This window comes from Nicotiana tabacum, chromosome 22, assembly GCF_000715075.1.
Source record: "Nicotiana tabacum cultivar K326 chromosome 22, ASM71507v2, whole genome shotgun sequence".
Classification (NCBI taxonomy): domain Eukaryota; kingdom Viridiplantae; phylum Streptophyta; class Magnoliopsida; order Solanales; family Solanaceae; genus Nicotiana; species Nicotiana tabacum.
In genome coordinates this window covers 108,282,252-108,307,680 of record NC_134101.1, presented here as the reverse complement: position 1 = coordinate 108,307,680, position 25,429 = coordinate 108,282,252, and the positions used below count along the sequence as shown (strand labels likewise).

The window sequence follows — 25,429 nt, the reverse complement described above, 5'->3', positions numbered from 1 at the left end:
GAATTTTGTCTATCTTAGTTCCCACTTGTTCTAATTATCATTATATGTGGAACTACTCTCTGGTGTGATGTGAAGGCATATGATTCACAAAGGAAAGGTAAGTCTTGACTCTTGTATAGGATGGTTTGAGTAAGTGCTAATGTTGCATGGCAGAGAAGGTTTGACTCTTGAGGTAAAGGTTGTTCACTTCTAGGTGCAACTTTTGTAAAAATGTTCATGGTGTGAATCGTTAAGGGAAAAGATTAGGGAAGGAATTTTTGATGGAGTGTGGTAGATTGCTCGAGGACTAACAATAATTTAAGTGTGGAGTGTTGATAGTAGGCTATATAGTTGACATTTACACCTTGAGATGACCATACTTTGTTGTTATTTTATAAATAAATTGCCAACAAAATGCTCTAAATAGTGTTCTTTTGTGCCACAGGGAATATTATATGAGAGGAAGCAACATGGAGTGTTTTGGAGGCGATAATGTGAAGATAACACCCACTCGAGAAGTACCCGAGCACAAAGAAGCAAAAAAATAGCCTGGGCAAGAAGGCCACCGCGACCGCGGTGGACTGCGGCAGGTTAATGAAGTGAGGCATAAAGGTCATCTTTCACCGCGGTTGGCCGCGACCGCAGTGCACTGTTCACGCAGCTGGAAGTTTGAGGACCAAAGTGTAATTTCGGGGAAACTTTTGTAAAACCCTCATAAGCTTTAGAAACTCGTCCAACTTGATTCTAAGCTAATTTTTAGACTACTTTTGGAGGCAAGAACAAGAGTGAGAAGATCAACCAAACATTAGCATTTTTTTATCTCCTTTTAATTCTTGCAATTTTACATTATGAACAATTTAGTAGTTTTCTCTTATTTTGTTATGAGTAGCTAAACACTTATCTAGGGTTGATGGAACCAATTGTTGGTTGAAGTTTTGACTCAAGTTGTTATAATCGAGCCGGATTTATGATATGATTGTTCTACTACGTTTTGTATGGTGATTAATTAAATGAGCCCTTGATTAATCGTGTCTAATTACCTTATATTGCTTGAGAAAGAATATTAGGTTAGATAGCTGTTGAACAACACCACTTTTGGGTAATTGAAGAGATTCATTACTTGAACTTAAAAGTGGGTTTAGAGATAATAAAACTTTGGTGGCATAATTTAGAGTTGCATAACTATTGTCAGCTAGAGTAGTTCGAGAGAATGCTCTAGTAAATTATTGTAGTTGATCGAGAGATAATTACGATAGCCCATAACTCTTAATCCTCATAGAATATTACAGCGAGATTATAGCGGAAGAGTCAAGACCTAAACTAGCAATTAGGGAAATTACTGCTCTAGACCTTTTTACTATTGAATTATCTTGGTTTTAGCTTACTATTGTTTTTAATAGTAGTTGAAGTAGTTAAACAAAAACTCAATCTTTATTGATCAAAAATCTTGCATCTAGAGATTGATTGAGTTGATAATAACATTGCCGAAGAGTGTAATAGATAGGTTAGTTCCTTGAGGATTCGATTCCAAACTTAAAACCGGATTATATTTGCAGCGACCGCTTTGTCCTTTAAAAGGCATAGTTGGGTGTTATCAACAAACTATCCTAGCATCGAGGGCTGGATCTCCAAAGTAGGCCATTGACATCCTCGTTCTGCAAGAATTCACCATGGCTCTATGTTGCACACTCCAAAGGAGAAAATGAAAGACATTCCCTATGTTTCGCTTGTTGGGAGCCTTGTGTATGCACATGTCTTTACTAGACCTGATATTGCTTTTGCGGTAGAAATGCTTGGCAGATATCAAAGTAACCCTGGTCTTGATCATTAGAAAGCTGGCAAAAGGGTCTTGAGATACTTGCAAGGAACCAAGGATTTTAAGCTTGCATACAAATACTCTGACTCATTGGAGGTGATTGAATATTCAGACTCTGATTTGGGTGGATACAAAGACATTGGTAAATCTACTTCAAGATACATTTTCCTCCTTACTAGAGGTGTTGTGTCTTGTAGAAGTGTCAAACAGACCATTGTTGCAACATCCACAATGAAAGCTGAATTTATAGCATGCTATGAAGCTACATCACAGGCGTTATGGTTGAAAAACTTTATTTCTGGTCTTAGGATTGTCGATTCCATTTCAAGGACATTGAGAACCTTATGTGACAATTTAGCTGCAATGTTCTTCTCTAAGAACAATAAAAGTGGCAGCCGAAGCAAGCACATCGACATAAAGTACTTGATGGTTAGAGACTATGTGAAAAAGCAAGATGTGAATTTTGAGCATGTTAGTACTACTTTGATGATTGTTGATCCTATGACTAAAGGTCTTCCGGCTAATATTTTCAAGGATCATGTAACCCATATGAGGCTTAGTAGCTCAATTTAGTTTTTCTTTGCTCTCTAACAGTTTGTCTAGACATTATGTTTATTTTGATATACATGACAGTGCACACTTTTTGTTTTTCATGTATTATTTGTGATCATTGGATCAATAAAGTTGGACTCTGAATGACTTATATTAGGTTCATTCATAAAGTTATTAGACACTTTGTTAGAATATATTGTGCATTGTAATACATGGAAGGAAGTGTTTGTTTAAAAGAATGACCGCCATGATTCATGTGATGATATGTTCTAGCGAAAGTGATTGTTGCATAACTCTTAGTTGAGTGATAAAGTCTATGGCCATATTATATATTTATCTCTCATAAAAGATTATCTTATTTTAATATGTGGGCCAAGTGGAAGAATGTTAGAAATTTACCGTATCTTCTAGAGATTTCTAGTGTGGCCCACATATAAGGTAATAAATTATTTATGTTGTCTCCCAAAGGAAATAATATATCAGATAATATTTGTAGTTGTGCATATATGGTAGTTTCTATGATGGAAAGAAATTACCATATATTAGGAGTACCTAGGGTAATTATAATTTATGGAAAAGTCTCTAGGGTTAAAGTATTTGCTTAAGAGTCCATAGCCTACCTATAAATACGCTTGTGACTCCATCAGTCTGGCATCCTACGATAGGCACAAGCTAGAAGACTCCTAGGTTTTCTACGATAGGCCATTGACATCCTCGTTCTTCAAGAATTCACCATGGCTCTATGCTGCACACTCCAAAGGAGAAAATGAAAGACATTCCCTATGCTTCGCTTGTTGGGAGCCTTTTGTATGCACATGTCTGTACTAGACCTGATATTGCTTTTGCGGTAGGAATGCTTGGCAGATATCAAAGTAACCATGGTCTTGATCATTGGAAAGTTGGTAAAAGTGTCTTGAGATACTTGCAAGGAACCAAGATTTTAAGCTCACATACAAATACTCTGACTCATTGGAGGTGATTGAATATTCAGACTCTGATTTGGGTGGATGCAAAGACACTGGTAAATCTACTTCAGGATACATTTTCCTCCTTGCTGGAGGTGTTGTGTCTTGGAGAAGTGTCAACAGACCATTGTTGCAACATCCACAATGAAAGCTGAATTTATAGCATGCTATGAAGCTACATCACAGGCGTTATGGTTGAAAAACTTTATTTCTGGTCTTAGGATTGTCGATTCCATTTCAAGGACATTGAGAACCTTATGTGACAATTTAGCTGCAATGTTCTTCTCTAAGAACAATAAAAGTGGCAGCCGAAGCAAGCACATCGACATAAAGTACTTGATGGTTAGAGACTATGTGAAAAAGCAAGATGTGAATTTTGAGCATGTTAGTACTACTTTGATGATTGCTGATCCTATGACTAAAGGTCTTTCGGCTAATATTTTCAAGGATCATGTAACCCATCTGAGGCTTAGTAGCTCAATTTAGTTTTTCTTTGCTCTCTAATAGTTTGTCTGGACATTATGTTTATTTTGATATACATGACAATACACACTTGGTTTTTCATGTATTATTTGTGATTATTGGATCAATAAAGTTAGACTCTGAATGACTTATATTAAGTTCATTCGTAAAGTTATTAGACGCTTTGTTAGAATATATTGTGCATTGTAATACATGGAAGGAAGTGTTTGTTTAAAAGCATGACCGGTATGATTCGTGTGATGATATGTTCTAGCGAAAGTGATTGTTGCATAACTCTTAGTTGAGTGATAAAGTCTATGGACATATTATATGTTTATCTCTCATAAAAAATTATCTGATTTTAATATGTGGGCCAAGTGGAAGAATGTTAGAAATTTACCGTCTCTTCTAGAGACTTCTAGTGTGGCCCACATATAAGGTAATAAATTATTTACCTTGTCTCCTAAAGGAAATAATATATCAGATAATATTTGTAGTTGTGCATATATGGTAGTTTCTTTGATGGAAAAAAATTACCATATATTAGAAGTACCTAGGGTAATTATAATTTATGGAGAAGTCTCTAAGGTTAAAGTATTTGCTTAAGAGTCCCTAGCCTACCTATAAATACGCCTGTGACTACATCAGTCTCGCATCCTATGATAGGCATATGCTAGAAGAATCTCTAGGTTTTATGCTAAAGGTTTCAAAGGCTATTTCCTGCAACGCTTGAACAATAATGGCGGAAGGTACGTTCCTGTTAATATTGCGCTGCGTAGGCTTTGTGTATGTGCTTAAGCTCAACAATGGTACCTTTGATTAAATAAGAATAAGACACTGGCAGGCGCCATCTATCAATAAATTTTTTGATTTGAATTTAATATTCTTTGTCAATGTTGGATTAAAAGTTTATTTTTATTCCCATGCTTGCTATTGCTTAGTGCCTTAACCTCTGCAACCCTATCACCAGCATTCCTTTCATTATCTTTAACAAATCGGACCTAACTGTGTTTATTATTGACTATTGATCTTTTTGCACTTACTCTTTGACTCGAACGCGTATGTCATGGAACCAGAGAATCATAACTTCGCAATTCCTTGCAGCATTATTCACAAATGGGCAAAAGGGTAGAACAACCCATTGCACGTAGTATCTCGTGTTCACGCAAGGTCTCGTTCAGTGACTAATTCCATAGTTCGAATTCATGACCTGTAGAGTACACGGAGACAACTTTACCATTACTCCAAAGCTTCCTTCGCAAATATTCAAAATGGTTTTATTGAAATGAGTTTATTGACGAGTTTGTTTGAAAGTGAAAACCATAGTGCTAATCGAGCTTCCGAAATAAATTTCCATTTACCTTCATCAAAGTACAAGAGAAAACCAAATCTGTTTTTTCATTAAAGCTTGTACTCCTAGGAAATAGTTAAAAATATGTTAAGCCAAAACAGAGGGGGAATGGGCGGAAACAAAACTCCCCTTTGGGGATGTACACAACCATTGAAGCCCCATTTTTTCCCCTTCATTCACAAAGATCTGATTGTACCCTAAAGAAGTGTAGGCGTGCGTCTCCAAGCTTCCTGGAATAAGTAGCTTTCTTATGCTCATCCCAAGTGAAAGGTCTGTAGAGATAAGGTCTTTGTGGTGAGAGCAACTCAAGGGGACAAGCTATCCTGGCATTGGGGGCTGGAGCTCCAAAGTATGCCATTGACAACCTCGTTCTGCAAGAATTCACCATGGCCCTATGCCTCATACTCAAAAACCTTCCATTCGTCAGTGCCTGCAAGTGAAATACCAAGTGTACAATTCCTAAAGGGTTAGTCTTTTTGCTCCTTGGTATAGCTAGATAGTCATCAATCTTTGTATTATATTTCCATAAAATGCAGGGACTAAAGTGTCAAAGAACAGATCTTTCTTCCCACTTTACATTAGAATTAATTACTCCCTTCCCTCCATTTCATATTAGATGAGGTACTTTGATTCGGCAGGGAGTTTAAGAAAAAAAAGACTTTTGAACTTGTGATTTTAAAAGTTTAAGGGGTAAAAGGTTTGTGGGGCCATGACATTTGTGTGGCTATAAAAGCTTCTCATTAAGGGTAAATGGGTAAAATGAAAGAATTTAAAGTTGAATTATTTTCAAATTTAGAAATGTATCATTTGTTTTGAAACAGACTAAAAAGGAAAGTATCTTATCTAATACGAAACGGAGGGAGTACTTGATAGTTCGTATCACTCTTCTGTCTTTTTTTCCTCTTCAAATGTAATAATGTTGGGTGGAGTTAGAACTAACTTTTACTTTGGACTATGAATTTTCAAACATCTCTCTAAGATTATAAAGTATAGATGTTTGTAATGTCGTATGTTTAGCCTAGTTTTCAAATATATAAACTTTTAAGAAAATAATTGTAATCAATATTCAAATTAACAGCTAAAGTTTACTCTATCCGTTCCAATTTAAGAAAAAATAAATCAAAAAGTGGTTGAGAGTATTTGTGTAGTTATAAAAACTTCTCATTAAGGGTAGAATTGAAAATTTAAGCTAAATATTTTCGAATTTAGAAAATTATTATTCTTTTTGAATAATACCAAAAAAAAATAATTCACATCAACTAGAACGGAGGACGTAATCATCGATATTCTTTTTGGCACGTGAGCAATACTAATGTGGCTAACAGGTAACCGCTGAACTATCAAGAGTTGTCCACACCTATCAAAGAGCTAGTTGGCACTTTAGAGCATTTACGAATATCCAAGGAAAAAGTTTAGAACTTTTACCAGTAATGAAAGTAGGGCCCTCCAAAAATATTCTTGCAGAGAGGGTTCAGCTGAGTGCGGAACCAAAATATGGTTTATTTTTACTAAAAATACTCAAATAAGTGTAAAAAAAAAGTTACCAAAGTATATATAACGCCACTAATAGTGGCGCTATACAGTAACGTTAACTGTACCGTTACTGTATAGCGCCACTATTAGTGGCGTTATACTGACAAACTTACATAGCGCCATTAATAGTGGCGCTATATGCCTTATACCCTGACCCCACCAATAATGTCTGGTTTCAATAATTTAAATGTGTATAAAGCCACTTTTTGTGGCGCTATATACAAAAAAAAATAACCCGGCTAGCCATTTTCTATATAAACATCGTAGAATCGCCCCAACTTCATTCAAAAAATTTTTTTAACTCTTGTTGGTTTCTATTGTTGTTAAATTCTCCAGCATTTTTTCATTATGTCTGAAGAACGTAGAATAAGAGTATCATTATATTGGGGGTGAGGTTGTGATGGAGAATAACTCTGTGGGCTACAGTTTACCTGCTAAGTGTAATGTTAAATTGCCACTTTCAATGGAGTACAAAACATTAATATCGTTGTTATACAAAAAAATGAGTGTGAGAAAACGTTCAGTGATACTCAAAGTAACCGGAAGATATCCGTATTCCGTTACGCCGCAAGGGGTTGCTTTTTACTCAGAGTTTAACATCGACGATGATGACACTTTGAGTGATTTCTTGAGGACTCCGGACGAATGCCAGGAATTTCTTGTAATCACAATGTTGGAGATGTACGTGAAGGTCGAAGACGTTCCAAAAAATGAGGTTGTGCGTAGTAGAGATAATCCCCAGTCATCGGGTGGTTATTCTGGATCAGTTTTTGCCGGACATGTTCCAGATGAAAGAATTTTTCTTGATTTAAATTTATCACCGTCGGCGAATGAGCAGCGAGAAAATAATTTATACCCTGCTTTCCATAATTCACAAGAAGAGTGGTAAACTTCAATTTTCATTTGTGTTAATTATGTATATTTTTGCGTATTGAATAAATTTTAACGCTCATTTATTTAATAGGGGGTACCGGCCGGATATGAATTTTACAAGTGACCCATCCGGTAGTCATCACCTAACTGAAAACGTCCATCATGGAATGTCATCACATTACAACTTGTAAGTGAAAAGCTACAGCCATATATAAAGCATTTATTAATTTAGCAGCTTATATTTTTGTTGAAATGTGCAGTGAAAACGAGCAAGTTGAACTACCCGTACTCACTCAATTGCCCGAAAACGACGTATTACATCAGGATCTGGCAGATGAACAGAGTGAGGAAGAGAACAGCGATTACGATAACAATGCCGATGAATCGGGAGACGAGACACCATTTGCTCGTGAGGATGGTGATGAAGAGGACGAGGAGGAAGGACCGGATTTGAAGAGAGCCCCCCATAGACGAAAAGTGAACGAGTCTGAAGTGTCGTTTCATTCAAGGGAGATTCCTTATATTGATAACTTGTCAGCCGTGCCGGATGTGGAAGCTCTCACACGGGATTTTGATGAAATCCGGACAGCAATGTGGGATGAGTCTAGACCAATGGTGCTTGCAAAGGGGATGCTTTTTCCTGATAAAGCACGCGTAAGCAGGGCTTGTAAAATGCACAATGTTAAAGAGTGTCGTGAGATGCAGGTATCGGAGTCAAGTCCGACGGTATACAAGGCTATTTGCCGCAAGTGGTTTTGGCCATGTAATTGGATGTTGCGTGCGTCGAAGAAGAAAACAGGTATGTGGAAAGTGGGTAAATACATTCCCACCCACACATGCGAAATGGACACTTTCAACGGGAATCACTTCAACTTGGATATTGACTTGATATCTCTTGTACTTATTCCGCATATTGAAGCGTCCATAAGTATAAAATCAAAGAGTGCATTACAACAGTCTACCAGGAATATGGTCACACAATTACTAAAAGAAAGGCATATCTTGGGCGCAAAAGAGCGTTTGAAATAGTCTATGGTAACTGGGATAAGTCATTTGCAGATCTGCCTAACTACATAGCTGCACTGCAGCACTTTAACCCCGGAACAGTTATTGAATGGAAGCTTGAGCGGAGTCCGGGTAAACCAGAATATATATTCAATTACGTGTTTTGGGAATTTAAGCCAGCAATTGATGGTTTTCCGTATTGTCGGCCCGTAATATCCATAGACGGAACTCATGTCTATGGAAAGTACGATATCAAGCTATTGATAGCCGTGGCTGTGGATGCAAATGGACAGATATTTCCTCTAGCCTTTACTATTTGTGCAAATGAAAGCACAGAGACGTGGACAATGTTTTTGAACCACTTGAAAGAGCACGTTGTCACACATCGTTCAGGTATTTGTCTAATATCTGATCGGCACGGGGGTATATTAAGTTCTGTGGAGAACCTTCCTGGCTGGCAAGAACCTTATGCATACCACCATTACTGTGTGAGGCACTTTAAGGCCAATTTCAAGAAGGCACGTCCCAAAAAAGATCTACATGATTTGATGTGGATAGCAGCAACAGACCACCAACAACATAAATTCTGGAGACATATGGATTCTATCAGGCAAGAAGACGATGCAGCATATCGTTGGTTAATGCGACATGATCCTGAAAAGTGGACGTTGCATGCAGATGGTGGCAGACGCTGGGGAATTCTTACTACAAACGTGTCAGAATCCTTCAACGGGTTATTAAAGTCGGCAAGAGGATTGCCCGTCACAGCCATGGTGCGTATGTCGTTCAAGCAGATGGCGGAGAGGTTTGTACAACGGTCTGCAGCTGCAACGGAATTGATGGAAAGGGGTGTTGAATTTATGCCAGTGCCTATGAAGAGATTAGAGAAATACAGACGGCGAGCACATTGGCATTCCTTTTTGCAATATGATAACGAACGAGGTATTTTTGAAGTTCGCACCGCTATCCATAATAATCGTGGTAATAATGTACATACTGTAAATGAATCCACAAGGTTATGTTCATGTGGGAAATGGTCAATCTACCACATGCCTTGTTCACATGCCATCAAGTGTTTTCAACGTGTTGGTTATGCGGAGACCAACTATATTGATCAACAATATAGTGTTCCCAAATACCTAAACACATATAGTGGTCAGCTGCAACCAGTGGGTTTTGAGCATTCCTGGCCCCCAGAACCATTTAAAATGGTGTGTAACAAGTCCTATTTGCGTAAAAGACAGGTGCAGAAGAGAACGCGTATACGTAACCAAATGGATGTTAGTGATATCGTATATGCACGCAAATGTGGTATATGCTCGCAAACAGGCCACGACCGTAGAAAATGTCCTTTGGGTGGCAATAATAATCAAGCTCAGGGCGGGTGTTCTTCTATTGTACCTAACTACCCATGAGTTCATGTTGTAATAATTAGTTGTTATGTATACGATTTAAGTATTTATGAAATAATATTTTCTTGTTTGTTAATTATGATTTGTACTTTCCCTTTTTACCTATTTAAATAATAATTTAATATAATTATCGGTATATTTATTATGTGTGTTGTCTTGTCGCTATCACGATATTTAATACACAAAATATACATATGGCGCTATGTGTGTCTTGTCTTGTCGAACTGAAAAAGCTGAAAACATCATGATATGGCGCCATTAGATATGTGTGACCGGCTGACATAAAGTCGTCTCGTCAACATCATGATATGGCGCCATTAGATATGGCGCTATCTAATATAGCGCCATTAGATATGGCGCTATATGTGTCTTGTTTAGCCTATAAATAATGGGGTCATTGTAGTTATTTTGTGTGCTAAAAATTTCCCCCAAGAAATATTTCATTTGCTAAAAATTTCCCCCAAGGAATATTTCATTAAAAGTAAGTAAGGTTTTTATTATAAGCAAATAGTTCATAAATGGCTCAACCTGGTCGTCCACCAATTTGCTTATGTGGAAAACCATGCATGATGGATTGTGGGTGGGAAGGTGCTAACGTTGGACGCCGCTATTGGTGCTGTATGAACAAGTTGTACAAGCAACCTGACGAACCTACTTGTGAATTTGATGAATGGGCTGAGGAACCATGTTATCAGGAAAGCTACAGGGATAGATTACAAGAATTTCATAATATGTTGTTATACCAGCATAGAATATAAAAGGAGGCAGATAGAATTATTACAGATATGAGGGAGAAACTAAAGGAGGTGGAAGATAAAAAATGGAGAGCAGAATGGAATTGTGAAGCACACAATGAACGCAACGAAAAATATAAACGGGAACTTGCGGAGGTGAAGGCGAGAGTGAAAGAGTTAGAAGAAGAAAAAGAACAAATGGAAGAACGATTTAAGTGGTTGGAGCGAAGAATAAATGACAACTGAGGATGGAGCATTGACGTGTATGTGTTTAGTGTCATTTTCATATGTCATGTATTTTTATTATGTTGGCCTGTTATGTTTGTGTTTGTGTTGTAGTAATGTTTTCCTTGTTTGTTGTACTAAATTTTATTTTAATTTAAGTGGAAGTTAAGTTTAAGTTGTTGTGTTACTATACCAAAAACTATAAAACGAAATGAGAACTAAAAAAAAGTAACTGTCATATTCGACTAAATATTGTTGTTAATGTACAAAAAAATATTATTTACACCAAAAAAACAAAAATATGGAAGACCGAATCAATGTGTCCCGCATCCGGTGTGTCTCAAAGTAGCCGTTGGCCTGAGGCGCATCCCCTGCCGCCCGGGTACGCTATCAGGATCATCATCATCAAGTCGTCTCCTTATGGCCGGATGCGGCACAGGATGACATGTATCGGTGGTGCTGTCAGGTCCAGTAGAAGGCTACATAATAATATCAAACTTAGTATAGAAAACTACATAACAATTCACAAAAATTTATATTGTCTTACCATAATCGTGTCTGGATCCTGAATGTAGTCATCTGTCGCAGCATCGCATGAAGCCTAAAAAAGTAAATTAATAAAGTTAAAACAAAATAAATAAGTTATAGTAAAAACAGTAATAAAATTAATACTAATAAACTCATACCTGCGCATGTGATGAGCTGCCATAACTCAGTCGGTGCCTACTATCAAAATCTCGGATCGGTCGAGACTCATCAGTGGTAGACGGGCCAGGGAAATATCTACCCAACTCCACTCCTTGAAAATCCGAGCCCATGATCAAGAATTGACCCGATGGGGTCACCTGCGACGTCCCTGGAGTGTCATAAATGCCAAGGCTGTAAGACGGCATGTCGGTCTCATGCATGCCACCTCCCATATCAGCAGCAACATCATCAGCAGGAGCCTCAAAGCCCCCTTGCTGGGGACCTCCTCTCCGCCCACGACCGCGTCGTCCAACACCAGCAGGTCGTCGTGGAGCAGCAGCAGCTCGTCGGCCACCACCCCGTGGCATACCACGACCTCGCTGGTATGTGGCTGGGTCAACATAATCTGGCTGGTGTGCCAAACGCTGATCCGATCGGCCTCGCTGCAGTGTCTGGGCAGCCACATCCATTAAGCGACGACTATAGTCCTGCATGATCACAGGGTCGTGGACATAACTCTGCATCTGCTGCCCCATACGATATACGGTATGCAATCCAATCGCCTGCACAAAAGTTTTTAATATAAACTACGTATTTGACTAGAAATTACTATTAAAGTAATTGATAATAACAGAAAACATACCAGAGCCTCATGTCTCCCGGCGTATGAGACGTATCGACCATCTACCTGATGAACTGGGTTCCCGATAAAAAGTCGGGAAACAGTGCGGTACCATGCCATATAAACTTCGATAGGAAAGTGTTGCGGAGCTGGGGTCAAGTCCCCTCGGCTGTCCCAAATACCCAATTGCGCTGTCAGCCACTCAATAAATGTGTCGTCCACTCTCATCCTATCATCCCTCTCATAATGTAAAGGATCCCATGCAGGCTGAGTCGGTATAGACTGCGGAAATCCAAACTGACGAAATACTCGCTCTGAGGCATGATGCTCAACAATATCGAGGCACGTGAGAGGGACGGAAGCCCTCCAAATATGGCGACCGTGCGTGCAATACGCTGGCAGGGTACCTATCAGCTCTTCGTTGTACGGCGTCCAGATGAACTATCAAATAACAACACAAACCGTTAGTTTGCGCAACACCTAGTTAAAAATTAATTGGTAAGTTTAGTTAGATATTCACCTGTGCATCCTCCAGAAAATCCAACACATCCCTACAGAAGGGGAGATTATGATGGCCATGATACTCTCGTGCAAGTCTACGACGCAATACCCACCTACAAGCTAGAGGGAGATCAGGAATATGTACATTAGCCGGTAGCTGTGGTAGAGGTGGCCGAAGTTGCAGAAATCGCTCCCACACCCAAACCTAAAACAGAAAGTTGACGTAAAGATTAACTCTAACTAGGTAGAATTGGAACTAAACGACAAATTATTTGAATAAGTTGTCACCTGTAGAAGTGGTAGAAAGCCAGAAACGTCTCTCTGTGTGCCCATGGATGCCCGGCACATCTGCCTGTACAAAAAAGATAGGACAGCACCACCCTGAGCTGTAGCTGACTGTATCATCAAAGTCCGCAATATGATGCAGAAAACGAAGGCTCACTAGGTTCCCCGAAGTGTTCGGGAACAAGACCCCCCAAATAGAAGGAGCAACAACAGCCTCGTATATTGCTCCACATCTACCTCCGCTGAGTCGTCGGTGATAGTATCGTGGATCTGCACCAAGTGGTCTCTAATGGGGACCAACTGTATACGACTACTCCCAATTGCTACATCTGGGTCCTCGGACCTGAAGCCCGTGAGCCTGTGCAGCATATCCATATATGCAGCCCGGTTAAAATATCTCATGTTCCCAGGCAGTAAAACTGGCAAGCCATCGGTGGACAGGCCATATAAAATCTCGACGTCCTGGAGTGTGATGGTGGCTTCGCCGATGGGCAGATGGAAAGTGTGTGTCTCCGGTCGCCACCGCTCAATCAACGCCGTGATCAAAGCATAGTCGAGCTGTATCCGGCCAATGCTAATGATCCTATATAATCCCATCTCCTCCAGGTGATGGACCACACGGGGATGTAGAACGCGGGGAGGAGTCAAAAACTCCCACAATAAATCCACTCTCCTGCCCCGAAAAGTCTGCGTAAGCAACTCTCCCCCCCCCCATATATGCTCGGATCTATGCTGGGGCTGTAGGGGTAGTAGCTCCGACGTCCGAGGGCCGGGATGTATAGGTGCATCCATGTCGTCAACTGAAAATTCATAATTTTTAATAACTATCATTAAAATTTATGTGTGTTTTTTATAATTTAAATTCATATTTTTTAACAACTTAATTGTAAAAATTATATATATACTTATGGGTTTCGTGCTAGATTTTCTGAAGCTCAGTGGTACCAAACTATCATTAATAATTTTATGTTTTTTTAATAATTTTTATTCATATTTGTTTTTTATAATTTAAATTCATATTTTTTAACAACTTAATTGTAAAAATTATATATATACTTATGGGTTTCGTGCTAGATTTTCTGAGGCCCAGTGGTACCAAACTATCATTAATAATTTTATGTTTTTTTAATAATTTTTATTCATATTTTTTAATAACTTAATTGTAAAAATTATATATATATATATATATATATATATATATATATATATTTATAATTATGGGTTTCGTGCTAGATTTTCTGAGGCCCAGTGGTACCAAACTATCATTAATAATTTTATATTTTTTTAATAATTTTTATTCATATTTATTTAATAACTAAATTGTAAAAATAATATATATATGGGTTTCGTGCTAGAATATAAGATAATTAAACAATTACTACACAATACTACGCTACAAGGCTCTACATTTTACTACGCTAAAGGGGTCTACGTTTTACTACGCTAAAAAGGTCTACGTTTTACTACGCTAATAAAGTATACATTTTACTCCGCTAAAAAATAATCTAAACTAAACGGCATAAAAATACATAAATATACATGAGGATATTAACAAACACATTTTTAGACTAATTTACATATTTTTATACAACACTAAAATTAAATCCGGATAAAATTTAACATGCTAGTTTCGGAAAAAATAAACACAAACCGAATAGAACACATACAAATCAAGTAATATGCATTGTTATAAAAGTTTCAACTTAAAATAAATCGAAATACCTCGATTTAGAATTTTTGAAATGTAGATAGATCGAAATTTTGACTCCGGAAGAGTGAATCCACAATAACACGAAGCTCTACTCGACAGTGGGACCACAAATATTAAACTTTTATGTGACGGGGGGACCCAAAAAAAAATTTAAAAAAAATGGGGGCAGAATCGGTGGTGGGGGGGGGGGGGAAGTGAAAATGAGGAAGATGGAAGTCGGAGATGGAACGAAGAAGAAGAAGAAGAGGGGGATTTGTATTAAGGGGTATAGCGCCACTATTAATGGCGCTATGTCTTTAGGTATAAGGCATATAGCGCCACTATTAATGGCGCTATGTAAGTTTGTCAGTATAACGCCACTAATAGTGACGCTATACAGTAACGGTACAGTTAACGTTACTGTATAGCGCCACTATTAGTGGCGTTATATATACTTTGGTAACTTTTTTTTTTTACACTTATTTAAGTATTTTTAGTAAAAATAAACCATATTTTGGTTCCGCACTCGGTTCAGCTCATCCTGAAACTGGTCAGTTTTATCACATCAATTGTAAGCATGGCCAGAACTGAAGGAACCTGTAGTTTGCTAAACCCCAAACTCTGTAAAGCATTAATCACTTCACTTTTCAGTTTTATTTCCCCCTAGAGCACTTGTTGCTATCATGTATGTCAATTCAAGCTATCATTCACCATCTGTTATGTCCATTTCTAACTTTATATGAGGATGGGGTTATCATTACCATTAGGGCGGCAAATATTAGGGCGAGCGGGTGGGGTCGGATATGGGTGAATCGAAAATAAGTAATGTAAAAATGGATAAATTATTTGACTCGACTTATATTTAATATGTGATAAAAAACGGGTTAACCGGGGATACTATGGAAAACCATATTATTCATGACTTCTAGAATATGATTATTTTTAGAATAATTTCTAGTCTCACAAATTTAAGGAACCCCAAATTTGAAGCTTTACAAATGTATAAGTTAAACTCATTAGTTATCTATTGGTTATCCATTTTCTAACTAAATAATATAGTTCTTAGACCCGTTTTAAAAAAATTTATTGTCCAATTTATTTTTTAATGAATAATATATATGGATAACTGTTTTCTTTTAATCATTTTATCGCCACTAATTACCATGCATGACAAGCACATGTAGCTGGTACGAAATAAGAAATGCGAAAAAGAAAGAGATAGTGACTAGAGTAAGTCTGGGACCACTGTAATTCTTGACATGTTCATCGTTGATCCTGTATCACTTTATTGCGCCACGAATGACACTAAACATACTCACAATTTAAATTAGGAGACAAGATATACTAAATACTTAAAAAATTAAGGAATGCATGTACTTTGTTCAAAGGTAGATCCAATGTAGCTTCCATGAATTTAATTCACCAAAAAATTATACTGTTTCAATTTATATGAACCTGTTTGACTGGACACAAAGTTTAAGAAAAAAATGAAGATTTTTGAAATTTGTGATCCTAAATAAGTCAAAAAAAGAATTTAGAGTATTTGTGTGGGTATAAAAGTTTCTCGTTAATGATAGAATTAGAAGTTTAAGCTAAATTATTTTCAAATTTAGAAATGGTCATTTTTTTTAAACAGACCGAAAAAAATAAGTTCACATTAACTAAAACGGAGATAGTATTTAGTAAGTTCACATTTTGAATTGGCCTCTAATTTTAATTTGTTACAGTCGCGAACAAGATTTCTAATGTAAACAGGACAAGTAGAGTAAAAGAAGGGAGGGGAAGGCGGACCTGTAAGGCGTCACCCACATTGACGCAGAAGGCAGTAGAAGGGTGAGGGGAGACAGGGACCCACAAACCGTCTTGAGGTGAGATTTGAAGGCCAGCAACGTCGTTGGATCTCAAGATGGTCAAGATATGAGGGTCAGTATGCTCTCCAAAACCAATACTGGATGGTGGTTGGTTAGGAGACGTGTTGAGAAGTTGGAGTGGGGGCAAAGGGGGATAGTGATTGAGCCTGAGGAGAGCGTCACAATCATAGTCCCTAAGGAAATTGCTCAACACTGAGGTGTCTGGGACCCTTAATCCTTCTGCCATCAGCTCCAATATCTCACATGCCGACTCCCTAACTGCTTCTACGTAACCATTCACTGCACACCTGTCAACAACCACATCAATCAATAAATGTTCATCACATTATCGGCACAGAATTCGTTTAGCTTAATGAACTTTTCTTGATTTAGTAAAAAAGGTAGTGGTTAGGCTGTCACCAATTCTGGGAGAATTCTACTTCTATGTTTGAAAATCGAAAAGTTCTTTTTTTTCTTTCAAAGTACTAAATCTCTACTATTTGATTGGACCTTATAGATGGATGAGGATATCTGACAGGTCAATCTGATTCTGAAGCATTATGTGTTGTTTCTCAGAACGAGTCTTACAGTGTTATGAAGTATTATATCAATTTGATTTTCAATTCGCATCTAGTTCCGTACCCCCTTCTTAATCTATGACATAAAACCGTAAGGGATTGTTTGGTACGAGGTATAAGAAAAAATAATACAAGTATTAGCTCTATGCATTATTAATATCTTATTTGATACTCCCTCCGATCCAAAATAAGTGATTTTTTGGTCGTTTTCATACAGATTAAGGAATCTACCTTTTAATATTAATTAGCAATAAAATTGATCATATTAACATTTACTATCTCACATAAACACTCCTAACACATACTCCAATACTATTTACTCCAAGGGCAATGTAGGAAAAAAAATAATTAATTCATTCTTGAAATCTGAAAAAATCACTTATTTTGGACCATAAAAAATGACAAAAATCACTTATTGTGGATCGGAGGAGTATATATTAGTTATAAATTATACTTGGTGTTATCCTATGTATAAGTAATGTATAGAAAACCATAGCATTAATAATATCAAGACTATTAATGCATACATTAGTATGGTTAAAGATAAAATTGTCCTTAAAGTCTCTTAAAGCTAGAAATATGAAGAACATTTTTGTAAACAATTATTTTTCTTAAAAATTATGGAACCGATTATAATTTTTTCGACCACTAAATATACAATGCGCATCAGCACATGGGACATCGCACATGCCATCCAATATGCTAGGAACTCCTTCATAGCACATTAAAACTTTCATTAATCTCTTGTTCTCACTATCATATTACCAAATGATAATACCATGTTATATCTTTTTCATCCTAGTGTGTTTTAAAAAGAATGAAATATTTTTATATTTGAATAATTTAATTTTAAACCTTTTATTTTATTCACTTTACCTTTAATAATAAGTTTTTATAGCCGTAAAAATATTATGGTCCGACAAAAATTTTGCTCTTAAACTTTTAGGATCACATATTTCAAAAAACTTTTTTTTTCCCCTCAAATTTTGTGTCAAATCAAATTACATCATCTAAATTGAAAGGTAGAGAGTATACTTAGTCCCCAATTTGGAATTTCAGTCCGTTGACGAATGATTCTCTTTCTAATATAATGTACCCCATATTTTGCACTCCGTTTAATTTTAAAACAAATCTATGTACATATTTTCTCAACATTTGCTTCAAGTATCTTCCAAAGACACTATTGTCGATTCTTGAATCATGCAATCCTGCTCAAAACTCTAGTTGTCCTCTCAACATATCTAGTGGGATGTGGTTTTCACTCCTTAAATTGTTAGAATATAATATTGTCAAACAAATTCAAGAAAACTTCTGTCCTTTAATCTAGGATAGAGATATATAGTACATGATGACAACTGTAAATATAAAGAAAAAAAATTTCTTGATATATTTTTGTTGCATCATTTCGTAACATAAGCCCACACTCATTGGAGAAATTAGGAATCCACGTGACAATGGTCCAAGAAAAGCACGTGTTGCTTCAATTCAAAACCACTACACTAGAATTAGAAACTTGTTTAATTATAAACTGCACCAATTATGCATCACTTAGGTGTTAAGTACTCCAAAAGTCTGAAGGTCTTTAGCCCATCGAGGACTAGCTTTTACATAGCTAATTATTTAACCAATCATACAAGAGTCAACTGATTACTGTCGTTCTAAAATAGACGAGTTTTACGGACATCATCAGCTTGAGTAATTTAAAATAATTAACTATTCATGTTTGAGTTAAAACAACATTGACATCTGGACAGTAAGTTACCAGGTTACTGCTCCCTCCGTTCCAATAAAATAAAGATTTTTAAAATTCGTTGTCCTAAACAAGTCAGAAAAAAGTCCAAAATATTTATGTGGTTATAAAATCTTTTTATTAAGGGTAAAATTATAAGTTTAAGTTAAATTGTTACTAAATTTAGAAAAAGATCGTTCTTTTTTTAACGGACCAAACAGAAAATAGGTTCACATAAAACTGCGATAGAGCAAGTACTCTTTATGAAAAAATGAAAAACAAGAAAGAAAGTCAAAAAATAGAAAGTACAAATTAAATGACATTTAAAGGGAGAAAATTGGGCATGAAGAAGAAAGCAAAGTTAGAGAAAGAAGAGATTTGCATGATGAGTTGATATATAAGGGTAGTTGATGTCTAGCTCTTTTTGAATCCTCGAAAAAGATCAAACATGGCGGAGAAAGATTCAACAATCCTACAGCTGGCGCAACACGCCCTATGCTACAGAAACTAGGTCCATTCCCTATAACCAAGAAATTGACTTGTGTACTATCCAAATTCCAATATCCGTCCTTCCTTCCTTCCCCCTTAATTTAATTAATCTCACATCACTAAACTAGATCCTGCAACTCTACTATCTCGGCCTCTTTATAGAGAGAGCCTCTCCAGCTTGTACTCTCACTGGATGAGATGTGTAGTGATTCCTATATTCAATACGATAAATAGGTCACCTAATGTGAAACAAATGATCCAGTGTCCTTATAGTGTCAGAAACTGTAATCTTAGTAACTTTACAGACGTTATATACTTCCTCCGTTTCATATTAAATGAAGTAGTTTGACTCGACACGAAGTTTTAGGAAAAAGAAGAAGAGTTTTGAAACTTGTGGTCTTAAAAGTTTAAGGGGTAAAAAGTTTGTGGGGTCATAATATTTGTGTGTCTATAAAAGCTTATCATTAAGAGTAAATGAGTAAAATGAAAGAGTTTAAAGTTGAATTATTTTCAAATTTAAAAATGTGTCATTTGTTTTGGAACAAACTAAAAAGAAAAGTATCTCATTTAATATGAAATGGAGGGAGTATGTATATAGGCGAACAGAGTAACAGTAGTAGAGATACTCCTCTAAGTCTCCCATATCCTATCCTGGAAATTTTATTTTGTGTCTCATACAACTGATACTATTTATACGAAAAAAAAATTTGTCTCACAATTTTGTGGATCCAGATTTCTGTGGACCCAAAAATATAAGATTGGGATCCACTAATTTGTAAGACAAAAAGGAGTCTCACAGAGCTAATGTCAGTTGTGTGAATCATACAATAAAACTTCTCTCCTATCCTGGACCACTTTTATATATAACAAAGATGTTTACATGAGCTCATGGTTGTCACACCTCCTTTTTACGTACCCGTGAGGGCGCAAGGGAGTTTTTTCCAATTAAAGGACAATCGAAACAGGATTGGTTTAATTATTTCAGAGTCACCACTTGGGAGATTTAGGGTGTCCCAAGTCACCAATTTTAGTCCCGAATCGAGGAAAAGAATGACTCTATATTATAGTCTGCGTACCAGAAATCCGGATAAGGAATTCTGTTAACCCGGGAGAAGGTGTTAGGCATTCCCGAATTCCGTGGTTCTAGCACGGTCGCTCAACTGTTGTATTCGGCTTGATTATCTGATTTTATACAAATTGAACATATGTGCAAATTTTAACTTTTAACCGCTTTTGTCGTTATTATTATTTTACAAGAATTGCAACGTCGTGAAAACATATCTCGAACCACGTCACAATCAATGTACCCATGATTAGAAACACATTTCGAATCCGTCGAGATTTGGATTTGGGTCACATAAATGCGCACCCGAATTTAAGAAGGTAAAATTATTAAATACGCGCTTAAAGAGGCTATCGCGTTATTATTCCGGGAGGTCGTGAGATTTGCTAAACGACCCACCTTAGGGACTGAATGCTTCAATATATATATACATTTAACGAGGGCCCCGCAATTTGTGCATTTTTCTTTACTTTTGTCGAGGCTCATCTCGTCCTTATTTTAAAAGGATATCCTATAGCAACTACATTTCTTGTCGCGTTTGTCTCTACTAATTGAAAACAGTAGATAGCCCTAGTTAATTACATGCTTGCAAGTTATCTATAACAGAATTCCGAGTGCTTGCGCAAAATCAGTAGCACGGCCACGTACACAGTCAGCCGAGCAAAATTTAAGGGCCCAAATCCAGCCCATGCGTGATGGACCAGACCTGGGCCATTGTTTGTTCGATGCAGGCCTGCTTGGTCTGTTTCGACCTGGGCTCGACCTTCGTGAGGTTGAGATTGCAAGCTCTGTGTTCTTTGTCTTAAAACATGGTTTACCAGTTATATGAAGCAGTTTTTCAGAAGGGAAAGAACTTAACTAGTTAGTGTACGATTTTCATGCTTGGCATACATTACAGAATTATACTACACCATTAAACTAAATCTAAGATACAACCTACTGCATTGGGCATACTTTTATCACCAACCTATATACACAGTCTAACATCCAACTACCATATATTGACATTTATTAGGCATGAGGACTATCTCCAGTGTCCAAAACAAGAACGTAAACTATTATACATTACATGAGGCCTAACATAATAGTCTATGTATATATAAACATCTGCAGATCTTCTCTTTTATACTCATTGCTCAAACTTTCGAGTTACATTGGTAGTGTAATTGTGTACCTAGTAAGGAAAGCAAGGGAAGAAAAGAATGATCAGCTGAGTAGTATGCAACAAACACAGCAACAGCAGACACACAGCAACAACACAGCAACAACAACCAACCAACAATGATGAAGCTCAAGAGCAGTCGAGCAACAAACAAACAATCCCAGAACCAGAGTAACGAACCAACAGAAATAACAGAGTATTCAATGCAGCAACACCAGCAGTTCAACAATCACAAGCAGCTCAATCAGGGCAAGCAACAGAACTTGGCCAAGACAGCTTGACCAAATGTGAATTCTTATGTAGTTTACAGACAATGTTTGGTCACAATATCCTCTGAATTTATGTTTCTTTCTTTCAGTTTTTTTTTCCAGAAGAACCTCCTCTTTTAGGATCCAAAAAGAATCCCCCTTACTCTAACGGAAGGTCCCCCTTCTTATAGCCTAATCCCAGCACTTTACAGCCTGCTGGACAACTCAAAATTCCCCCCTCCCTGTTGTTTTTCCACTCACTTATTTTAAATAACAAAACTCCCATGAAATCCCTGACATCCCCTCTCCCTTTTTTGTTGTTAAAGTGTCCTAATCTCTTGTTTATTTAACCAAAGTATGGGCAGCAAGAATATAATCTGACAGCATGTACTGTCAGACTATTTTAATCCAAAACAACTGACCATACGCATGCTGCCCACAATCTGAACTAAGTGAACATGGCATCCTTTTAAACTCAAAGTGTGAACTGTCATTATAACCTACCCCCTAGATGTTCTTTAATTCAAATTGAACAAGACCAATAGGCAATACAATTCAGTTCCTAATGGGATTCAAATACGATCACAGCAGACATAAACAACACGGATCAAGTTGTTACCATTAATGACTGAAACTAATTGACGACATACATTGACTCGACTATATTAATCGTAACACATAACAATCAATCGTTCATATAAACAACACGTACAGAGTCCCGAACGACTTCAGACAACTTTGTTCAATCACTGGGAACCTATATGAATTAACTCATTTGACGACTAATCTAATTGACGATCATGTATACCACAGAATACATTCAGAACACACAGAAAATCAACTGACCAAATAAAAGGTCTTTGACAGAGATGGAAGAAATCCGAATGAAAAATAAAAAAAATAACAAACAAACACAACGAAACATGCTGACAACTTAATTAGCAGTTAAATAAAACAAAAAGGACAAGAAAAACTTACCAAAAAATGTTCAAACCAAATTGACCCGAATCTGACTCAACTTTGAACCCTTGAGGCCGAACAAACTTTAATCAGGGTGTTCTCACACGAGAACACCTTGATTAAGGTCTATTAGACCTCAAACTCTGATAAGACTAGCCGGTTTCCAAGGCTATTCCTGTTCTAGGTTTTGGATTTTCAGATCTGGTTTTTTTAGAAGTTGTGGGTAGATTCGGACCAAACCAAGCCTGGTTTGGTCACGAAGGGGGTCAGGGGAGTGTCTGGTATGAAGATGGTGAGGTTTGGTATAGGTCCGGGTTCGACTCGAATCTTCAAATGAAGATTCGAGATGAAGGAAGGGGATTCGAGGCTAGGGGGTAATAGATCCATGTTCAGGAGAGTGAGGGGGTCCTAGGGTGTTCAGGAGGTGGTCACCGGCGTTCATGCCGCCGGGTTCTGGTGAAGGGGAAACTAGGGCGGCTGCTAGGGTTTCGGGGGGTTTCAGGGCTTGGTGAAGAAGATGGGGAAAGGTGGGGTTCGGATAGGGGGCGTGGGGTGTGAGGAAAGGCTTATATACGGCGTAGAAGATTGGATCCAGGCCGTTAGATCATCTGATCTCAACGGCTGGGATCTGATGGTGAGGGGTGAGACGAGGTCGTTTGACATTAAAACGGGGTCGTTTGGGTTTAAGTGATGGGTTGGGTTGGACCGGCTAAACAGGTCGGGTTACGGGTGCTGAGGGGGACCGTTGGATGGGTGTGTTTGAACGGCTCAGATCAGACGCATGATGCGGCGTCGTTTCGGGAGGTGGTCAGGGCAGGCCTAGTCTGGACTGGACTTGTGCTGGTTTGGGCCTATTTTTGTTTTATTTCTTGGGCCCAAACTGATTTTCATTCACTCTTTTCTTTTGTTTTCTATTTTTAAACAAAAAATGAAAAATAACAAATAAATAATAAAACAAATGAAATTAAAACAAACAACAATGTAACACTTCAACACCATTATCACGCCAAATTAAAATGTTTAAGCAAGTTAAATCACAACCTAGAACGGACGATGCACATATATTTTGAATTTTCTTTTAACGACCGAATTACGGTTTGATTACCATGACAGACATACTTTGTATTTTGATTGGTAAGATCAAATGCAACATGGGCCAAACCACAAATGACCAGCAGTACATGTCATAAAAAATGAAAATTTGTACAGCGAGGTCATTGGTCACTATTTTTGTTTTCTTTTGGAGCGATTGTCCGTGAAGCAAAAATCACGTGCTTACAGCTGCCCCTCTTTGCACGAAGACACGAAGGGTTTTCGCGCAAAGATAAAGCGGGCGATTTTTGCTCGTCCGAGTACTCCGTGTGAAGCATTTTTGAAAAAGATTTGACCAAACCTTTGCTTTAGAGGTTTCCTACATATCCTGGGCTGAACGGAAATAGTTTTGGATGTTTGAGAGATAGACAAAGGGTTGGTATGAAAAAGCAAATATTCAACTTCTCTATAATCTCCATTGAACCCTATATTCTTGCAGCCATAGCCATAGGGATTGGCCGGTCCAACACGTTGTTTTTCGGAAGCCGGTTTAGAGAAAAATCGGTAGCTTTCATCTTCCATTGCTTTAATGACATGTTTAGGGACACCATGGTTGATGACTTTGAAGAAACCAATGTTTTTAGAGGCTTTGACAATGAGCTTTGTCACTTCTGATCTCTCGCCCAAAAGGTCTATTATAGGAAGCTCAATGTCACGTAATTTTTCTTTTTCTTGGCGGCTAGACGGCGGAGAAGGCTGATGAGCCACCACCATGTTGAAAAAAGCAGTATAGCTAGAAGAAAGAGAATACTAGTTAAAAAAAAGAATGAAGAGAATCATATGTTACGTACTCTCCATATGTATAGAGAAAGATGTGGATTTAATACCCTCAACCCCCTTTTAATTAGTGTACTTATTACAATACGTAAGAAGAGAGAGAATCTATGAGAAGGGGACTGAAGTGAAGAAGATATGTGGGAAGTGGAATATATGGAGATAAATATTCTTTTGACGATTACACACCTTTGTGTGAAAAGTACAAGAAGAAAATTGATGTCACTCAAACATTAAACAAAACAAAGAAAACCGTTGACTTTTTCCTTTTCCCCTTTGTTGACATGAATTTTTTTTTTAAAATTTTGTATGAGATTCGATATATAGTCTACTTTCTATAATATTATTCTAAAGTTTGATACGTTTCCCCGACTTTTTGGCTAAGATCAAGTTATTCTTAATAACCAATTTCATTTCCATTACTATTGTTGTTGTTGATGAGATTATTATGTATAATAAGCATTTTTCTAGTAATACCTAGGTGTATTTGGAATAATGGATTGTAAGATAGTAGTGTTGATTTATATCAACTTTGCTCTGGGCAAATTTCTGGATGTTCATTGCACAAAAATTACTGCTTTAGTTTTGTTATCTAAAAATTATCAAATTTAGCCACATGTAACCAAAAATCAAACTGATATGGTTTGGGGTGTAGTGGTTAATTTTGTCGTACAAGATTATATTAGTTAGGGCATCTCCAACCTTTACCCCTTTTTGGGCTCCATAATGGGGATTTTCCATTTTGGGGACAACTTACTCCAACTATTTTCCTATTTTTTCCCCTAAAAGAAA

The 25,429-nt window shown here is 37.3% G+C and overlaps 3 protein-coding genes across 3 annotated transcripts; 1 reads left to right on the top strand and 2 right to left on the bottom strand.

The window, feature by feature from the left end:
• The first annotated feature begins 3,113 nt into the window (after positions 1-3,113).
• On the top strand, positions 3,114-3,460 carry LOC142176014 (secreted RxLR effector protein 161-like). The gene is made up of 2 exons (XM_075243047.1): positions 3,114-3,249; positions 3,339-3,460. The coding sequence occupies exons 1-2, from the start codon at positions 3,114-3,116 to the stop codon at positions 3,458-3,460; spliced, it is 258 nt and encodes an 85-aa protein (XP_075099148.1).
• Positions 3,461-11,121: 7,661 nt separating this feature from the next.
• LOC107815187 (uncharacterized) lies at positions 11,122-13,840 on the bottom strand. Its single transcript, XM_075245158.1, has 6 exons — positions 13,006-13,840; positions 12,737-12,922; positions 12,238-12,657; positions 11,594-12,157; positions 11,455-11,508; positions 11,122-11,386 (listed from the first exon to the last, which is right to left on the bottom strand). Exons 1-6 carry the CDS (start codon positions 13,120-13,122, stop codon positions 11,222-11,224), a joined length of 1,506 nt encoding a protein of 501 aa, XP_075101259.1. The 5' UTR covers positions 13,123-13,840; the 3' UTR covers positions 11,122-11,221.
• Positions 13,841-16,405: 2,565 nt separating this feature from the next.
• Positions 16,406-24,577, bottom strand: LOC107770071 (gibberellin 2-beta-dioxygenase 2-like). The gene is made up of 2 exons (XM_075243045.1): positions 24,165-24,577; positions 16,406-16,850 (listed from the first exon to the last, which is right to left on the bottom strand). Exons 1-2 carry the CDS (start codon positions 24,575-24,577, stop codon positions 16,406-16,408), a joined length of 858 nt encoding a protein of 285 aa, XP_075099146.1.
• Positions 24,578-25,429: the final 852 nt, after the last annotated feature.

Excerpts from the sequence above, each read along its gene's own strand:
- LOC142176014 (XM_075243047.1), top strand. The coding sequence starts at position 3,114 with ATGAAAGACATTCCCTATGCTTCGCTTGTTGGGAGCCTTTTGTATGCA. Across the intron at positions 3,250-3,338 it reads TCTTGATCATTGGAAAGTTG|ACTCTGATTTGGGTGGATGC; the intron begins GTAAAAGTGTCT and ends TTGAATATTCAG.
- LOC107815187 (XM_075245158.1), bottom strand. The coding sequence starts at position 13,122 with ATGATACAGTCAGCTACAGCTCAGGGTGGTGCTGTCCTATCTTTTTTG. Across the intron at positions 12,923-13,005 it reads GCTTTCTACCACTTCTACAG|GTTTGGGTGTGGGAGCGATT; the intron begins GTGACAACTTAT and ends TTTCTGTTTTAG. Across the intron at positions 11,387-11,454 it reads AGGATCCAGACACGATTATG|CCTTCTACTGGACCTGACAG; the intron begins GTAAGACAATAT and ends ATTATTATGTAG.
- LOC107770071 (XM_075243045.1), bottom strand. The coding sequence starts at position 24,577 with ATGGTGGTGGCTCATCAGCCTTCTCCGCCGTCTAGCCGCCAAGAAAAA. Across the intron at positions 16,851-24,164 it reads AGGAAACCTCTAAAGCAAAG|GTGTGCAGTGAATGGTTACG; the intron begins GTTTGGTCAAAT and ends GGTTGTTGACAG.